The sequence below is a fragment of the Kryptolebias marmoratus genome, linkage group LG1, assembly GCF_001649575.2.
Source record: "Kryptolebias marmoratus isolate JLee-2015 linkage group LG1, ASM164957v2, whole genome shotgun sequence".
Lineage (NCBI taxonomy): Eukaryota > Metazoa > Chordata > Actinopteri > Cyprinodontiformes > Rivulidae > Kryptolebias > Kryptolebias marmoratus.
Genome location: NC_051430.1, coordinates 28,927,927 through 28,944,185, shown reverse-complemented (window position 1 = coordinate 28,944,185; position 16,259 = coordinate 28,927,927). Strand labels below are relative to the sequence as shown.

Sequence of the window (16,259 nt, the reverse complement as noted above, 5' to 3'; positions counted from 1 at the left end):
GAAAGGATCCAAGTCACTGTCAAGGCCAGTAAATACAGAGGAATCTGAGTAGTGGAAGGAAATGCAGCAGTTTCACATAACCTGATGATTAAAGTAGGCGGACAGTGAGTGGATTTTAAGAAAAGAGCCACATCTGTAAAAACTTGGAAAGATAAGTGGTTTAAGATAATATCTCAATGGGTTTGGACTGTTAGGGTCTGGTTGGAGACATCAAATTTTTAGAAAATCCACAAATTTTTACTTGGAATCAAACTGAACAACAGGCTTCCTGATTCAACATTGTTATAAAAGAAGTTGTCCATTGGTGTGAACGCAGATAAAGTCCCTCTCCATTCAAACACTAGTTAAACTAAACTGAACTGATTATTTTTACTCCCAAAAGATGAATGTGAATAAAACTGATTACTTTTTTCTAACATCAAATTCGTTGTAAAGAAAACCCCCAAAAGAAACAAAACAAATCCTTATTTTGGTTTAGATCCATTGTGATCTTTTAACTCTTGTTCGCTTTAAACTTGTATTATTATCATTTTTTATGTGTTCTTTTTTAAAATTTTTGTTTTCCTAATGCATTTAAATCCCTCGTCATGACTCTCCTCCATGAAAAGCTGCTTCTGTTTTCTGTTTCTAACATCTTTAAGTTTCAGGAATGACTTCAGGATGTGACGACAATAACACAGTATGTCAGTAACTGAACAATAATGTTTACATAGCGTACATAACATAAGGAAAGCTGGAAGTTCTCGGCCCACATCCAGTCTTTGTTATGTTGTTCAGGTGAAATCAAGCCGGGGATCTTTCCAGATGAAAAGTTTTTTTTATTTATTTTTTTTTGTGGTAACCATCTGGTTCTGATGCAGCAGCTGTTGGTCCTCTTTATCGCATTCAGAGATGATCTACACTGAGCTCTATTCTCTTTTGAATAAAATTAAAAAAACATAAAAAATGGCAAAAGGGGCCCCAGATGGCATTCCAGTGGGCTGAGCTGGTGTTTCCATGTGTGTGTGTGTGAACGTGAGGTAGTTAATCCTCACTAAATAAGCTTCAAAATACACAAAGGTTTCAGGTTGTCTTCATGGACTTCATCAACAGTTTAACAATAGGATAGATGTTAAAGAAGAGACCTTTTGTCCTCGTGTTTGCTGGTGTGCATGTTTGTTACCAAAGGAAGTGATCGCTAGATGAACATCTCTAACTTAATAATGTTTGGAGTCTGCTCAATTCAACCGACTCTGAAAAAAACAACAACACAAAAGTGGCTACAACTCAGTCAATTATGCAGATATTGACCCAAGATTTGGTGTGGTAGTAGCTGAGAGTCGAGATCGAGCATAATGTTGTTTTCAAAGTTTAACCAAAATGGCTTCCTGTGTTTCTCAACACAAGAGGATCTCAGTCTAAAACTCTGGCGTGACAGGAGGCGGGCGATATGCATTCCTTCAAGGCTGGACCTTTAATTGATTCTAGTGTTTAAAGCTTGTGCAGCACTTTAACCAACGTAGGCTGCAGAAATGGTTTACCTTGATTTCTGTAACATCCAAAGACCTAAGAGTTACCGAACTCTCAGCCATGTAAAAATACACCCTTGTCTTCGGTCCCTCGAAGTGGATAAGTGTCAGCTTTTGAACCAACACGAGTATTAAGTTCTTGACTGGAAACAACATAAACCAGAACATTTGGAACTCTTTTGATAAATGAAGATCATATGCTGTGACTGAAAGACCCAGAGCAACTCATAAAGAGACTCAGAGAAGAAACAGTTTCTTTGTGTTTTATCAAATCTGTCAAATGTTAGAAATTAAAACACATGTTGGGGGAATATTTACGGCACTTTTGCTACCCCAGTGCCCATTTGCCGCAGCTGGACGGGGAATAATGGATCGGCTCATGTCTCTAACTGAAACAGTGTGGCTCTCTGATGTGTTTCAAACAGATTTACAATATTTAAATCCAGCTTTGATGCGATGTTTGACGAGACCTTTCATTCAGTCAGACCTTATCCGTAGAACAGTTTTCATTCAGTAACACAAAGTGGTTGGGTTAGAGAGTATAAAGAGGCTAAAACGGACGAAATTAACAGCCTAAGGAATGCTTTTATATAAGATGGCCGCCGCAGCCACATCTTGCACAATGTTTTAATATACTAAGTATGTGTTGAGGATAACTCTCAGCTACTACCACACTAAATTTAAGCTCAATACCTGTAAAATTGGCTGAGTTAGAACCATGCTTGAGTTTTGTAAGTAAGTTGGCTGTGGCGGCCATCTTTACATGTGATGAAGTTAATCAGATGTAGATGTACAACCATTTTCATTAAAATACATCCACCGGTTCATGAGATATTTTGCTAACAGACAGTCACTTTTCACTTGTCAGCAGCGGGTCGGAAGGTAAAAAATAAACTAAGAATTATTTTACTTTTAGCTCATCAGATATGATAAGTATAAATCATTGAAGTGAAATTAAAAAGTACAGTTACTTAAGAAATTTAAAGGTTTCAAAAAAAAAGATGAAATTACAAACAAATTTAAAAGAATAATAAAAATAAACAGACATGCTAAATGTAAGATTTGCTCAAATTTAAGGTAAAACAGGAAAAAAATAATAGAGAAACCGCTCCAAAGTACCCAGTGGTCGCTGGTGTTGCAGGGTGGTCCAGTTGTTACATAAATTGTCTGGTCATAAAAAAAAAAGGTCACAAGTTTGATCCCCGCAACAACTAATACATCCATCAACCCCCATCTGTGAACACTGAGCCTCTGTGAGAGCCAGGAGGATAAATGACATTTTAACAGAAAAAGTTGGGTTGTGTTTTACTCGAACACACAGCTGTAAATCTCTGACATGCAATATAGATCCAGAAAAAACATCATGCTGGAAATTATATCTGACAGCTGCTTCGCTTATTACTCCTTCACATCACAAACACGCTCAGTTCGTCATCTTTAATGAAAGTCTTTGGTCAAACCGTGCGCTTCATGTTGTTAAATATCTGCTCAGAGTTTAGCCAAAAAGTGCTGCCTCAGAAATCCATTTTTCTCCACGGTTGATTGGGTTCGTGTCAGCCACACTTCCCAAAACAAAGTCCACATGTGTCCATTTAATACAAACCAGACATGTGAATGGAAGCGGCCGGCCTCTTTAGCTGGCTGGGCGGAGAGCTATGAAAACTGGCCCTGGAGGGAGTTATTAGTGAGTTTGAGGGCCTTAACCCACATTCTCTCGCGTTGGCGTGAACCCGGCTGACCTGCGACAGGCCTCGCCACAACAAAAGGGGCCGCTTCATGAAGGCGGAAAGACAGGAGATCAAAACGCAGCCAGAAAATCGAGCTGCTGCTGATAATTTGGGTTTTCAGCAGCTTGTGTTTTTTCTGCTTTTGAGTTTAAGCCACTTTCCTGTCATTAAAAGGAAGTTTTAATGTTGCTGGATGTTAAAAGATTTGATCAGTAGAAAAACGGAGTTTCCAAATGTCACACTTGGTTGAAGAGAAGGGGTGCCTCCAGAAGGAGCAAAAAATTAAACAGAGAAGCATGGTAGCCAAAAGCTAAAAGTAACAAAAAGCCAGTTATAAGTAGTGAAAGGCTAACTAAAATTATCATAAGAACACAAAATCAAAGCAAATATGACAAAGAGAGCTATTTTTTTAAGGAACTGAAGAGATCTCGATGTGTTTTATGAGGGAAATATTTATAAATAAAGATGAATGTTTTAAAAAGTCTAAAAGTTACAAAAACTAAAAGTCACTGCGCATGATTCCTGATCGAGCTGAATGGTTAAAATAACACAAAGTATGCAGAGTTTGAGTCCAAAAAACATGAAACTATAAAGCAGAAAACAGTATTCACACAATAAACAAATAAATCTAACTAAAAACAGGACTGAAGCTGAAGACTTACCTCATGTTGCTTATGGTTCTTTAAAATTCAGCAGTGAGTCTGAATAATCTTCACCTTTTTGTTTTCATGAGCTGTGTTATTAAACAAAACTGGATTTATCATCAGGTACACATACAAGCTAAAAGTCTGGGTCTCTAAGCTGATATTAAATTGTATTTATCAGTTAAAGTAATAATTATAAAATCTGCACCACAGGAAGAGGACATTTTAACATAAACAAACATGTAACTCTATTTTAATTTGTTCGGTTAGCACCATTTATTTACAAGATGTTGCTTGTAATAATAATAAAGTTGTTTGACAAGGTCTTAAAGAAAGTTTGATTTTTCTCTGTACGTTCAAGCTTTTTGGTAAAACAACGTATCGCCTCTCCTGTGTCAATAAAACCTGCTGCGCCTCGTTTTTCAACCTCACTTTTTCTTGGCAGCACAACTTTAAGTTTTCTCAATCCTCCAGATCTAATCATAATCGCATTTCAGGCAGCAAAATGCATGAACCGCTGATGGTTTTTTAATGTTGCTTTATATTTATTATCTGCAGGGACTTCCCTCCTTTTTTTTAACTGCAACTTTTAAAAGGTTACAGAATTACAAAAACAATTTGTCTTCTATGTAATATTTTTTCAAGGATAAATAAACAAAAAGTGACAAAAATAACAAAGTAAGTAGATGTTTTACATTAAAATAATGATAAAAACTTTGCTCATGGGTTTCAATCTCTGAGTAAAGTTCACAAGGTTTACAGTTATTTGGTTGCAAATATCTTGATGTGAACTAAAACAAAACTACAATCTTTACTGACATCTGCTGGTAAAGAAGTCGAACTGTTGACAAAATAATCCCTGTGCTTAAATCAATATATCGGTTTTGGACTTTCTGATTACCTTTGCCCATAAAACTCGGTTATTTTTTAAATCAGGAAAACACCAGTAATGTAAATAAATAATAAAAACCATAAAGTAAACAAAAAGAAAGTCACGAAAGGTGTTAAAAATAGAGAAAGTTTATGGATATGTTGAGGTCTGAAGTTAAAATATGCATGATTAAAAAGCAATAAATATATTGATGCATAATATTTCCATGTTAATCTTTAAAACAGCATTTTTGTGTTTAATGGATACAAGCCGAACACAAAATGAAGGGTCCCTCAAGGGGACCTGAAGGCAGCACTCACGGTCAAACAATCAGCAGTTATCCGTGATTTATTCTCAAGGGTGGAATCAAAAACTGCATTAAAACGAGCGGACTGTCAAAAAAATATTAGTTTAATTAAATTATTTATGAAAGAAGACGTTAAAAAAACAATGAAGCTCGTTTTCCGGAGTAGCAGTTGAAATAATTTCCCGAGCCGTCATTGAACGCATCGTTCCGCCGCTGCAACCAACGGTTCGTCAGCTTTCTCTCAGATCAAAACACATTAAAAACAATTAGCTTTTTTTAAAAAAAGAAAACTTTTTAAGGCATGAACAGCAGGTAGAAAATCTGAAACGATATAGGGAAAAGACAAACACGTAACTATGGCAGATCAAACCGGTTTTGTGGACAAAGAGAAGTCCTTATTTTTGACACAAATTCTGTATTTAGAGGAGCAGCTGGAGAGGTAAGGACGCGTTTTCCTTAAGGAACTAAAAACTAGAAACAGTTAAAGTGACTGGTTCAAACATTTAGGTTGAAATGCATAAACACACGTTTTAAAGATACTTTAGTGTTTATGTTAGGTATACTAATAAACCTAGTCATGATGCTAGTTTGACTGATGATACCGATAAGATGTTTACATCTGTTTACATCATTTAAAACTAACTTTAAAATTAGTTTTTATTAAATAATTTACTTTTAAATAATTAAAAGGCAGCAAAACTCAAATTATAATTGAAAAATCCAATAATTATGGACAAACTCTCTCCTTTATTTTGTTTATTCTTTGTGACACTAAATGCTGGAGTCAGATTCAAGATGGCCGCCACAGCTACCATAACTGAGCAAATACAAACATAAATTTATCTCAGTCAGATTTACAGATATTGAGCTCAAACTTGTGGTAGTAACGTGTACACAGATCTAGTCAGATTTTGAACAAATCAAATTAAATGTCTTAAACTTTTGTCATTTCTCAGCCCTATACTTTCTTTTTATATTTGTTTTTTGGAAAATGCTCCTCCTTTGTGCAGTTAGTCCATTTTTGGTTTCTGTTTTTGGGTCTTACCAGGTTTCTGTTGCTAATTTCCACCCGCCTGTCTTTATTTCTTTGATTTGTATTGTTTTAATTATTTATGGGCCACAAAATAAAACCGAAAGCTGCTCGCTTTAAAAGCCGTGTGGCGCACACTTTACAACCACTGCATAAATTTATTGGCAAAAAAATTGTTTCTGCCACGATACAATTAATTAATTCACCTGATAATTGACATCCTGCAGACACAGGACAGACTCGGGTGCTGTTATTTCATTTTAGAAAGTCTATTTCCAAGACAGATTCAGGTCTTTAATATCTGTTTTTTTCCTCCTACAGATGTCAGCTTACTTACAAGGAACTGGAAAAACAGAAGAACGACCTCGCCTCTCAGTACAGTGCTCTGGAAAAGTCAAAGAAAGAAACGACTGAGAGACTGAAAGGACTGATTGGTGCAAAGGAGAAAAAGGTGGAGGATTTGTCTGCACAGCTGGAGGAGCAGCAGCGGTCGGCTGAACAGCACAGGGAGTTTCTGCAGCAGCAGCACCAACAGCTCAAACAGGAACTGCTGGAGCTGATAGACGAATGTCACCTAAAACAGCCGAAACTGGGTGAGACACTTACGCATTCGGCTTTGTTTTTAGGTAATATGGATGGATGCATGCACACACTTATATATCCCCATCCCATAAAGTCACTGAAATCCAGGGTCAAAGGTCACTGCCTGTCAAAATTTGGTAAAAAAGTGTATTCTACTTCTTGAGCCATTGCTCATTTTCCAATCACTGGCATATCCTTTTGTATGAATCAGATATTTGTTTTTGTTTACCCTCGTTTCTCTTTCCTTCAGCTGCAGTGCTGGCGGAGAAGAAGAAGCAGATGATGGACCTGAAGCAGCAGGTGTCTGAACTGGAGGCTATGAAGAAGCAGCTGGTTGACCTGCCAGAGGAGCAGGAAGCTGAAATCCACAGTCTGAAGATGAAGATGGAGTCAGACTGCCAAAAGTAAATTTAAACATTGTTGGATTGGTCGGTGCTTCAAAGTGTTCATCAGCAAGCAGCAAATATCTCTTGTTCTTCAACAACAGGTTGGATGAGAATTTGCAGAGAAAAATTGAGCGTTTTGTACCGACCAACATCTCTCTGATGCTTGAGATGGAGAGGGATATGAAGAGTAAACAGACAGAGAAGCTTTTGTTCTTGTTGAATTTGGAATCGTCTCAGAGTGAAGAGCTTGGCATCCTGAAAGACAGACAGAAGGATTTGGATTCAAGCAAACAAGACCTGATAAATGAGATCGACTCGCTGATCCAGCAGAAAACCGCTTTCGAGAAGGTAAGTAAGCTGCAAAAGTTAGCAACTCTGACTTTAAGCCTTAAATGTTGGAATATTCTTACAAATAAAGGTGTTAAATGCAAAGATTTGGCAAAAAGTCAGAGTTTTATTTTTATATAGAAATAAAAATCTCTTTATACCAAAGTAAAACTACTGGCACATCCATTTCAGCTCTATGAGATTGTTTTAATAAAGAAGACACGGTTCTGCGGTTCAGTGAAAGCCTTCACTCTCTCCTCATCTTCAGGAGGCGGACCAACTCAAGCTGACGTTTAGGCAGCTCATCGCAGAGAGAGAGGAATACCTCAGGAACCAGTCGAGTGCACAGAACGAGGCCGAGACTCTCAGGTACCAGTTTTATTCCCATCAGCGAACATAAGAATCACAGGAAAATAAAACTTACTCCTAATAACACGGCCTTTTACCTCCGAGTCGCACATACCACAACAATTTGTTTCTGTCTTTTATACAAGAGGCAAATCAGGACATCATAAGATTTAAATCTGAGATCACTTCTCACCTTAAAGAAACCTAAATCTGATTTGAGCTGACTGAGAGTCAGAGTTTTACTTGACCCAGACTGCAGCAAAATACCTTATAATGCAGCCTTTCATGCTGCGAGTTAGTGATGTAAAAGGGTGTATTTGAAGGAAAATGGAGGCAAGAACACAAGAGTTTGTCTCATTTTTTAACTAGATATTATCAGCCAGTTGTTAAACTAACCCCCCATCCAGATCCTGATTCTTTGTTTGTTACTGACCCATCTCTAAGCTACCCATTATATCAAGATTTCAGAAACAGCCCTGAGGCATATCTTCTTAAACTTACTAATGATATTATAGGAGCCATTTATGCTCGATTAGGTGTAATACTCCAGTTCAGACATTAGTTGTCACCTTTGTTGTTTTGCACGTTCTGTCATTCAGGTCACCGTAGTTTCAGACCAAACAGTTTTTTGAATGTTTACGCTGCTGTGACAATTAATGCTTGTTTATGGACTATTAATGAAAGCTCTATGGATTAAGATGCACGAGCTGGCAAGCAATAAAACCACTGTTGTATACAGTATGTTTGGATTTGTCATTTTGGAAACACAAGCAGTTTTAGCACAAGTGGTGTGGGAGTCAGTTCCATCCATACAACACCACAAGATTATCCTAAACTAGTTTTCTACATATAGTGATATGCAATTCTGAAATGTGGGTATGTGCTTAATGTAAACAAAGCATATCTATCACTGTATTTTCCTCAACAAATCAAAGCGTAAATACTGATAAAACTCCAAACCGTCTGACTTATCCATCCCAAACTGCTCTTCCATGTCACAATAAATGCATGTGGTAGTTTGTAGCTGTTCACAAATGTTGCTTAAAATTGTTAATTTAAGGACATAATGACATTCAGTATGAGTAAAAAATGTGCAGGTTTTGTTTTATGACCAGTCTTCATAGCGATAAGTCCCTTTAAATGAAAAGGTTCTTTTACTGATCAAAAGTTTGGTTAGTCCTGTTTAGTATTGAATAGTGGTGTAGTTGTCTATGTTGTGGTTCCAGGCAGTCCCTCACAGAAGCCAATAAGGAATATTATCACAAAGTGGCCATGATTGGCCGATTGGAGGCTGAGCTGCAGAAGGAGACGAACAGGAGGAGGCAGCTGGAGGGTGTGAGGCAGAAAGCAGCCATCATCGTCAAACACATCCTGCAGGTAAAAACACAGTCCTGCTCCCGAGTGTCCGTGCAGCTGCTTAAGCTTTTATCTCCAAAGACCTGAATGTCATAATATCTGAGAGGACGGTGGTCCAGAATGGAAGGAAAAACTGTAGATTAGAATTCTGGATTTCACATTTCCTGTCAGTTTTTGTTTTGGTAGTGTTTCTTTTTGTATTTAGCGTTTTGTTTCTGCTTTCTTTTGGGTTTAGTCTGTGCCCACTTCACCTCATTCCCCTCAGTCTTTAAAACCCGGTCACTTTCTCCACTTCCTCACAGGTTCATTGTTCTTGGTTCCCTGTTGGTATGATTTGCTTCATGTCTTGGTTTGGTTATGTTTAGTTTTGCTGCCACGTCAGCCTTTTGATTTTGCATTTGATTCTTTTGTTAATAAATTAGTTTTTTTAGAAGAAGGAATTATGAGTCTGTATATTGGGTAGGCCATGCTCAGCCCCAGTCTTGACATTTCCTCCTCCGTGAATCACTAACTTATTGTGGTGGAGGAGTTTGTGTTCCTGAATGATCCTGGGAGCTATGCTGTCAGGGGCAATTGTCCCTGGTATGATCTCCCAAGGTGACAGTCCAGGCAAAGAGTGGTTCAAAAATACTTGTTTGGATATAAGACAGCAAGAAAGTAGATGTCCCTTGAGCTGACGTGGGTTACCGGGGCTTCACCCTGGAGTCAGGTCTGGGGGGTGGGCTCGTTGGCGAGCGCCTGGTGATTGGGCCTCTACCAACTGGGAGGACACGGCCTTCTTCTTTGTCTTTTCCCTGGCAGCTGCATCTCTGCGATTTTCACCAGTTACCTTTTTTCTTGGATGTTCTGCTGTGGATTGTGTTACATGTTTGTCTTTGATCAATTCAACAAATACTTTGTCCGCTTATGTCAGCTGTTTTTACAATATTTACGCAATGTTTTGTGATTACAAAACCCTGCACGTTTTTTGTCCACCGTAGGATCCAGATAAAGCATCCGAGGCTCAGTGGAAGAGGTTGGTGAAAGTCCTGGAAAGCCCACCCCAAAGAGAACCAGTTCGACCTTTAACAGCTCGACCACACAGAGCGGTCAAGGACAAAAACTAAACCACTAATCTTTAATTAAAACTCTGCTGTAAACACAAAATGAAGTGTAAAATTGTGAAGACAAGTCCGCAGGCAGCTTCCCATCGAACAAACTCCTAAACAAAATGTGAAATTGAAGTTGTAGAATTATAAAATTAAACGCTGAGGAGTATGTTTTGTTTTGTTTTTATAACCATCATCATTGTCTAGTTAGTCTTGTTAGTAATAAAAACAAGGAAAAGAAAACGTATTTGCTCTGACAGGTTGTTGCTTTTCCTCACCATTTAAGAGATAATCTCTTCTTTATTTAGCTTATATGCAGGAAAAAAGAGCGGACTCCTCCTTTTATTTGAGCTACAGTTTGAGCATCATTAAAATGTGTTTGTGAAGATCTCAAGTTCAGGAAGAAAAGCCTGGATTGCAAACAAGGCGTCACATTGGGTCCAGAAATGGTGTTTTTATATATAGATGCATTGAGATACATTGATGCAGAACTGTAGCTGTAAAAACTGAGTGGTCTAAAGCTATGTTGGAAATAAGTGCAGACATCAGTAAAGAAGCACAAATTATTTTAGAGGTGAAATATAAAATCAGCTAAATGTACAGCAGGGATTCACACTGAAAAGTTCAAAGTATCTTAAACTATAACCAGATTGGACACTATAAACCATTATTTATCAGCCGCCGTTGAAATCGAAAGCGGGGAATGATGTTTTTGCCCAAGTATGTCTGTTTGCACGTTCCTTTGTCTGCACCATTAGCAAAATATCTCATGAATGACTGGACGAACTTCAATAAAACTAAATAATAAGAAAATAATCACTCAAAGTACATCTACAACTGATTCATTTATTCAAGATGGATGCCACAGACAAACTATCTTAGAAAGTACAAAAATGGCTGTGACGCCATCATTTTTACAGATATTAAGCTGAAAGTTGGTGTGATAATAGTTGAGACTGATCCTCAACACATACTCCACTAATAGTTCTTACAAGATTGTGTGTAATAGTATTTTCAAGGTTAAACCAAGATGGCTATAACTCCATTATTTCTCAGCATAAGATGTTCTTAGTCTGAAACTCTCGCATGTAAGGCGACGGGCGATATGCATTCCTTCCCTTTAAATTCCTTTTGTCCTGCATGTTTTTTCCCCTAATAACTCTTTTCAACAAATGCCTGCATTGTTCTGACATTTCTGTCATTTTGAAAAAGATATTTGCACCCTTTAATTGGTGCTTAATTCTAACCGATGTCCAGGTGCTTCTGTAAACTCACCCTCATGGGGACAATAACTCACAGACAAGAGGCACGTCAAGCAGATAAAGATGTGATTATCACCGCTGTGTTTACAAAATGTTGGACTAAGGCAAGGCCGAGGGTCAGACTGGTCAACCCAGACGGCTGGTATACTTTGAACTGTCTGCACCATTTAAAACTCTGAGTCTTACAGCGAGCAGAGGCGGGGTCTGTGCAGGCTGAGGATAACAGGCGCCGCAGGAGACAGACTAAAAGCACAGAGGGAACAAAGCATCTGCAGCCTTCACAACCATGGAGCTCTATCTGGACCTGGTCTCTCCGCCGTGCCGCTCTGTCTACCTGTTCGCCAAGGCGCTCGGGATTCCCTTTGAGTTTAAGTTGGTCGAACTCTTAGCAGGTAAGCCTGCAAACACACTCTGATATGGAGCTCTTAGGTCAGGCTTGTGTAGCTCTGCAATAAAATTATCCCTGTAAACAAACACAGAGTTCCCAGATAGAAAATGACCTGCAAACTTTAGAGTTTCCAGCCCTGACAGTCTGTAATTTTGCTGCACTTTTCCCTTCTCTGCACATTTAAATGTGTAAATCTGGAAATACTTTTTGTTGTTGATAGGAATTCAGTCTCCATCTGTTGTTGGCCTTGCTCTGTCAGCACTTATAATAACAATAACATCCGCTTCTGAGCTCTCAGGTTACGTTTTCACACAGAAAACTCCCAGACCCTTGCCGTGATCTCAGGAGTAGAGATTACTTTTCCTCCGCCCCCATCCTGAGGGGAGTGAAAGAAAAAATAAAATATAAAAAAGAATTGGTTATATTTAATTATTGTTAGTGTAATCCACAATTTGGGAAGATATTCTGTTTACACAACTTATTTAGATATTTTTGTGGCTTTACACGGTCATACAAAATTGAGACTTTAGGTGTTTTTACTTAATTTTGGGACGGTTTTTGCAATTGTTTGTGTTTTTGTTTCAGGGCAGCAGTACACAGAGGAGTTTGGAAAACTCAACATTGTGAGGAAAATTCCTGTCATGAAGGATGGCAGCTTTGTTCTGACAGAAAGGTACAAGTATTGGGGTTTTTATTAAGGTTTTGCCTCATATACTGATGTTCTGATCTGGTATTGAGACTGTGTGTGTCGCAGCACTGCGATCCTGATGTACCTGGTGCAGAAATGTTCGGCGTCAGTAGCAGACCACTGGTTTCCAGCTGACCTGCAGCAGCGAGCTCGTGTTAATGAATACTTGTCCTGGCAGCACTTGAACCTCAGAGCTCACTGCTCAAAGGTCTTCCTGCTCAAGGTTTGTGCCCCAGATCAGCTGTGCTGCAACCTCAGCTAACTTGCTTCATTGCATGCTTTTTTATCTGTTCAAATATTTGAAATCATGTTAAATATTAACATTCCCAGCCATTAATACTGGCATGCTAATAGTTTTTTGTTATCTTAAATTGAGTAAAACTCCTCTGTCATGCTACAGCTGCAACTCTGCAAGGCTTTGCAATCACTCAGCTCTGCTTTGAGCTGAATGTCCACCTCTTAAGGCAGTACCTCACTGTGTTGGTGCAAAGCATTTGTGAGGGAGCTTCCAGGATTCTCAAATTGCAGTTTTGCTGCTTGAGTTTTGAACATTTTCAAAAGTTTGTGCAACAGATTTTACAGGCACCTGCATGGAAGGTTTCCTCTGACAGAACACATGTCCAGGTATAACTATATCAGTCTTCATTTCAAAAGTCTACTCCAGCTTTCTAGCCAAGATGGCTACAAAGGTACATTGTTGGTGGAAGTGTGCATGAAAGTAAGCTGTGATTTTACAAGTTGGCTGCCTAACAGCTTGCTGATCACTTGGTCTCAAACACTCAGAATTCAGAGACACTGCAGCTGAAAATTTGTCTATTTTCTCACAGTATTAGTTTCCAGCTGCAGCCCAGTGAGATACAACCATTAAGAAGAACTGCTCTCTCAGAAGACTCCTCACTTGCTACAGAGATTAAAATATTCTGAAGGATCCAGAAACAGTTTCCAGGACATGTTGTTGAGATGACAGCATAATAAGTACATCTGTTCATCTTTACAGCTGTTCAGCCAGAATAGCATTTCATAAACAGGTTAAAGTACATTCAGAAAAAAGTTCAAGATCATTTGAGAGAAACTTGCTTTGGCCACTCAGATTACCAAAGGAATACTTGCTTAAACTAACTGCTGCCTCTGGTTGTGGTAAATTCTCATAAATCTGTGTCTCTGTGAGCAGACTCTGTATCCATTCGTCATGGGCTCCGAGGCCCCGAAGGAGAAGATGGATGTGGCTCTCGAGGAAATGAAGGAGTCACTCAACCTGCTGGAGAAAAAAATTCCTCCAGGACAAACCGTTCATTGTCGACAGTAAAATATCTCTGGCGGATCTGGTGGCTCTGGTGGAGATCATGCAGGTAATAGTACTAAACTCCTACCTGGTTTACCTCTCAGTTAAGGTTTGGGGGTTTTAAAAGAAGTCTAATGGCATCCAAAGTGTTCATCAAGGATAAAAATGGACTGAATTTGATCTAAAATGGACAGGTTTTTTGTATCTAATATTAGATGTTAAAGTAATCTGTATTTAGCTGAAATTAGCAGCAATAAAAAGCCGAAACATGGGATCCTGTTTGTGGTCTTATGGACAGATTCTGCAGTGATGGAGAAGAGGGTTTCAGGTTTATAAACTTCAGGGTCTCATCTGCTTTTTGCGGATAATGTGGTTCTGTTGGCGCCTTCGAGCAATGACCTTCACACTGGAGAACTTGCTGCTGTGAGGCGACAGCGAAACCGCTAACCCACCATGCAGCTCCTGTGAAAATCTGTGAAACGAGGGAACAAAAACAATTCTGTCTACCCAACATTAACCAAGGAAAGTTAGCTTGGAAATAATGAAAGTGGAAACCTCACAGCCCGATAAATAGAGACTACAATACCTCTTCTTTTTTTTGCATATTTTACAAGTTTTTGGTTGATGAACCCTCTTTATATTCTGCATGCAGCTGAGATTCTGTGCATGTTGAGCGTTATTCTCTGTGTTTTATTGCGATGTGCTTTTTTTAGCCTCTTGGAAACGGAGTGGATGGGTTTGAGGGTCGACCGAAGCTGATGGCCTGGAGAGACAGAGTGAAGAAGGAGCTCGGTGAAAAACTGTTCGACCAAACTCACGAGAGGCTCCTGGATGCCAAAGGTCTGCAGCAGAAGATGCAGAACAACAGCCAGCTGCAGAAGATCAAACCAATGCTTCAGAAGTTTTTCCACTGATAGAAAAAAATTTAACTTTTGTGTTTGATTGTTTCAACAAAACTCTTGGTTTGAAATAAAATGTTGGAAAATAGTTGTGTGTATGTTTGTTTGTCTGTAGTTTTAGCAAAATATCTCATGAACCACTGGATGGATTTAATGAAACCTTCAGAAAGTGTTCACATGTTGTACCTCTACTACCTATTAACCTTTGGTGTCAATCCAATTATTATCCAGATAGATTCCACAGCAAAACAATCTTATCAAACACGAAAATAACGATTACTCAGCAAATGGTACAGAAGTTGAGCTAAAATTTGTTGTGGTTGTAGCTGAGAGTCATCCTCAACTCATACTCTGAACACTAACACATCTCCCAAGATCTCATACTATCGGATGAGGTCATCCTTTGATCGAAATGTCTATACCTCCGTCTCTTCTCGACATGAGATAATTTTAGTATAAAACTCTGCCATGACAGGCGGCGGGTGATATGCAATAAAAACGCCAGACATTTGATGGATAGTTTGCATTTTTTCTTTGTCTAATATCACAAATACACCACAACATACTCCCCCAACCCAGGAACTCTTCGTGACTTATCCTTTCAGCATTATATATTGCAATTTTATTCGTTTTCATACTACATATATTTATACAATTGGTTAAAACTGATATTAGGCTCATATTTGCTGCTTTTTACCAAAATGTGGCATATTTCTAACATACTGTAATACATTTATTATTATTATTATTATTATGTAGGCTGGCACAGTGTGCGGTTCGGGGTGGAAACTTGAAGGATTGTTGTCTGTTACATTCCAGTTTCAGAGCCTGAGAGTCACTGATTATCAGTTTTTCCACACAACAGTCCGTTTGTCCTGCAGGAGACAAAAAGCTCTTTATCTGGATAAAAAACAAAACCAAAAGAAGCAAAGTATGAAGCTCAAGTTCTGGGATTTCTGTCAGAGCACCACCAAATTTAGTTTTCACATCTTGACATGTTAAGAAGCATATTTGATATAGCATTTCTGTCATTTTAATGTGTATAAAAACAGACTACAACACGAGAGACAAAACTGCTATCTAACTAAATCATAAACACCATTAGATGCAGAATTGATGCAATAATTTACACTCTGGCCACAAAATTTTAAATGTCCAAAATGTAAGACCTTTACATGTGTGCTTTGGTTTCACTTTAGGGGTTAACTCGAGAAGGAGAAATCCAAATAACTCAGACCATTTTACAGAGACTGAGCAGAAATTTGCTGTGGTAGTAGCTGAGAGTCATTCATGACACCTACTCCAAGGACTAACAGATCACATCATGTTATTTTAAAGAATCGAAAAACGGCCACAGGTTTACAACCCTTCAAAGAAGGCTAGGGCTTTAATTTTTTGAGTAAAAATTGTTTCATGTCTCAATTATTTGTGAAAAAAAGGATGTTGCTTAATGATATAAAGCTATGCCTAACTAAAAGTATAAAAATTCACTAATATTCTTATTATGTTAATTATATTTTAGCTGAAGTTATGGTGCCTTTTTTCAGTCTCCACATGTAAAAAATA

General features: G+C 38.4%; 2 protein-coding genes across 3 annotated transcripts; both read left to right on the top strand.

Moving 5' to 3' along the window:
• The first annotated feature begins 5,259 nt into the window (after positions 1 to 5,259).
• Positions 5,260 to 11,768, top strand: LOC108242782 (myosin-J heavy chain). Of its 2 annotated transcripts, XM_037978977.1 has the most exons (8): positions 5,260 to 5,496; positions 6,409 to 6,680; positions 6,920 to 7,073; positions 7,157 to 7,403; positions 7,651 to 7,751; positions 8,957 to 9,107; positions 10,067 to 10,101; positions 11,632 to 11,768. In XM_037978977.1, exons 1-8 carry the CDS (start codon positions 5,414 to 5,416, stop codon positions 11,651 to 11,653), a joined length of 1,065 nt encoding a protein of 354 aa, XP_037834905.1. In that variant the 5' UTR covers positions 5,260 to 5,413; the 3' UTR covers positions 11,654 to 11,768. The 2 variants fall into 2 exon arrangements, with proteins under 2 accessions (XP_037834905.1, XP_017283300.1); XM_017427811.3 differs by lacking the exon at positions 11,632 to 11,768 and having other exon boundaries at positions 10,067 to 11,010.
• On the top strand, positions 11,690 to 14,781 carry gstt1a (glutathione S-transferase theta 1a). The gene is given in 6 exon segments (XM_017427779.3): positions 11,690 to 11,828; positions 12,410 to 12,497; positions 12,579 to 12,735; positions 13,684 to 13,776; positions 13,778 to 13,861; positions 14,508 to 14,781. Coding segments are annotated over 6 exon segments (729 nt in total). The 5' UTR covers positions 11,690 to 11,722; the 3' UTR covers positions 14,709 to 14,781.
• Positions 14,782 to 16,259: the final 1,478 nt, after the last annotated feature.

Excerpts from the sequence above, each read along its gene's own strand:
- LOC108242782 (XM_017427811.3), top strand. The coding sequence starts at position 5,414 with ATGGCAGATCAAACCGGTTTTGTGGACAAAGAGAAGTCCTTATTTTTG. Across the intron at positions 5,497-6,408 it reads TTAGAGGAGCAGCTGGAGAG|ATGTCAGCTTACTTACAAGG; the intron begins GTAAGGACGCGT and ends TTCCTCCTACAG. Across the intron at positions 9,108-10,066 it reads TCGTCAAACACATCCTGCAG|GATCCAGATAAAGCATCCGA; the intron begins GTAAAAACACAG and ends TGTCCACCGTAG.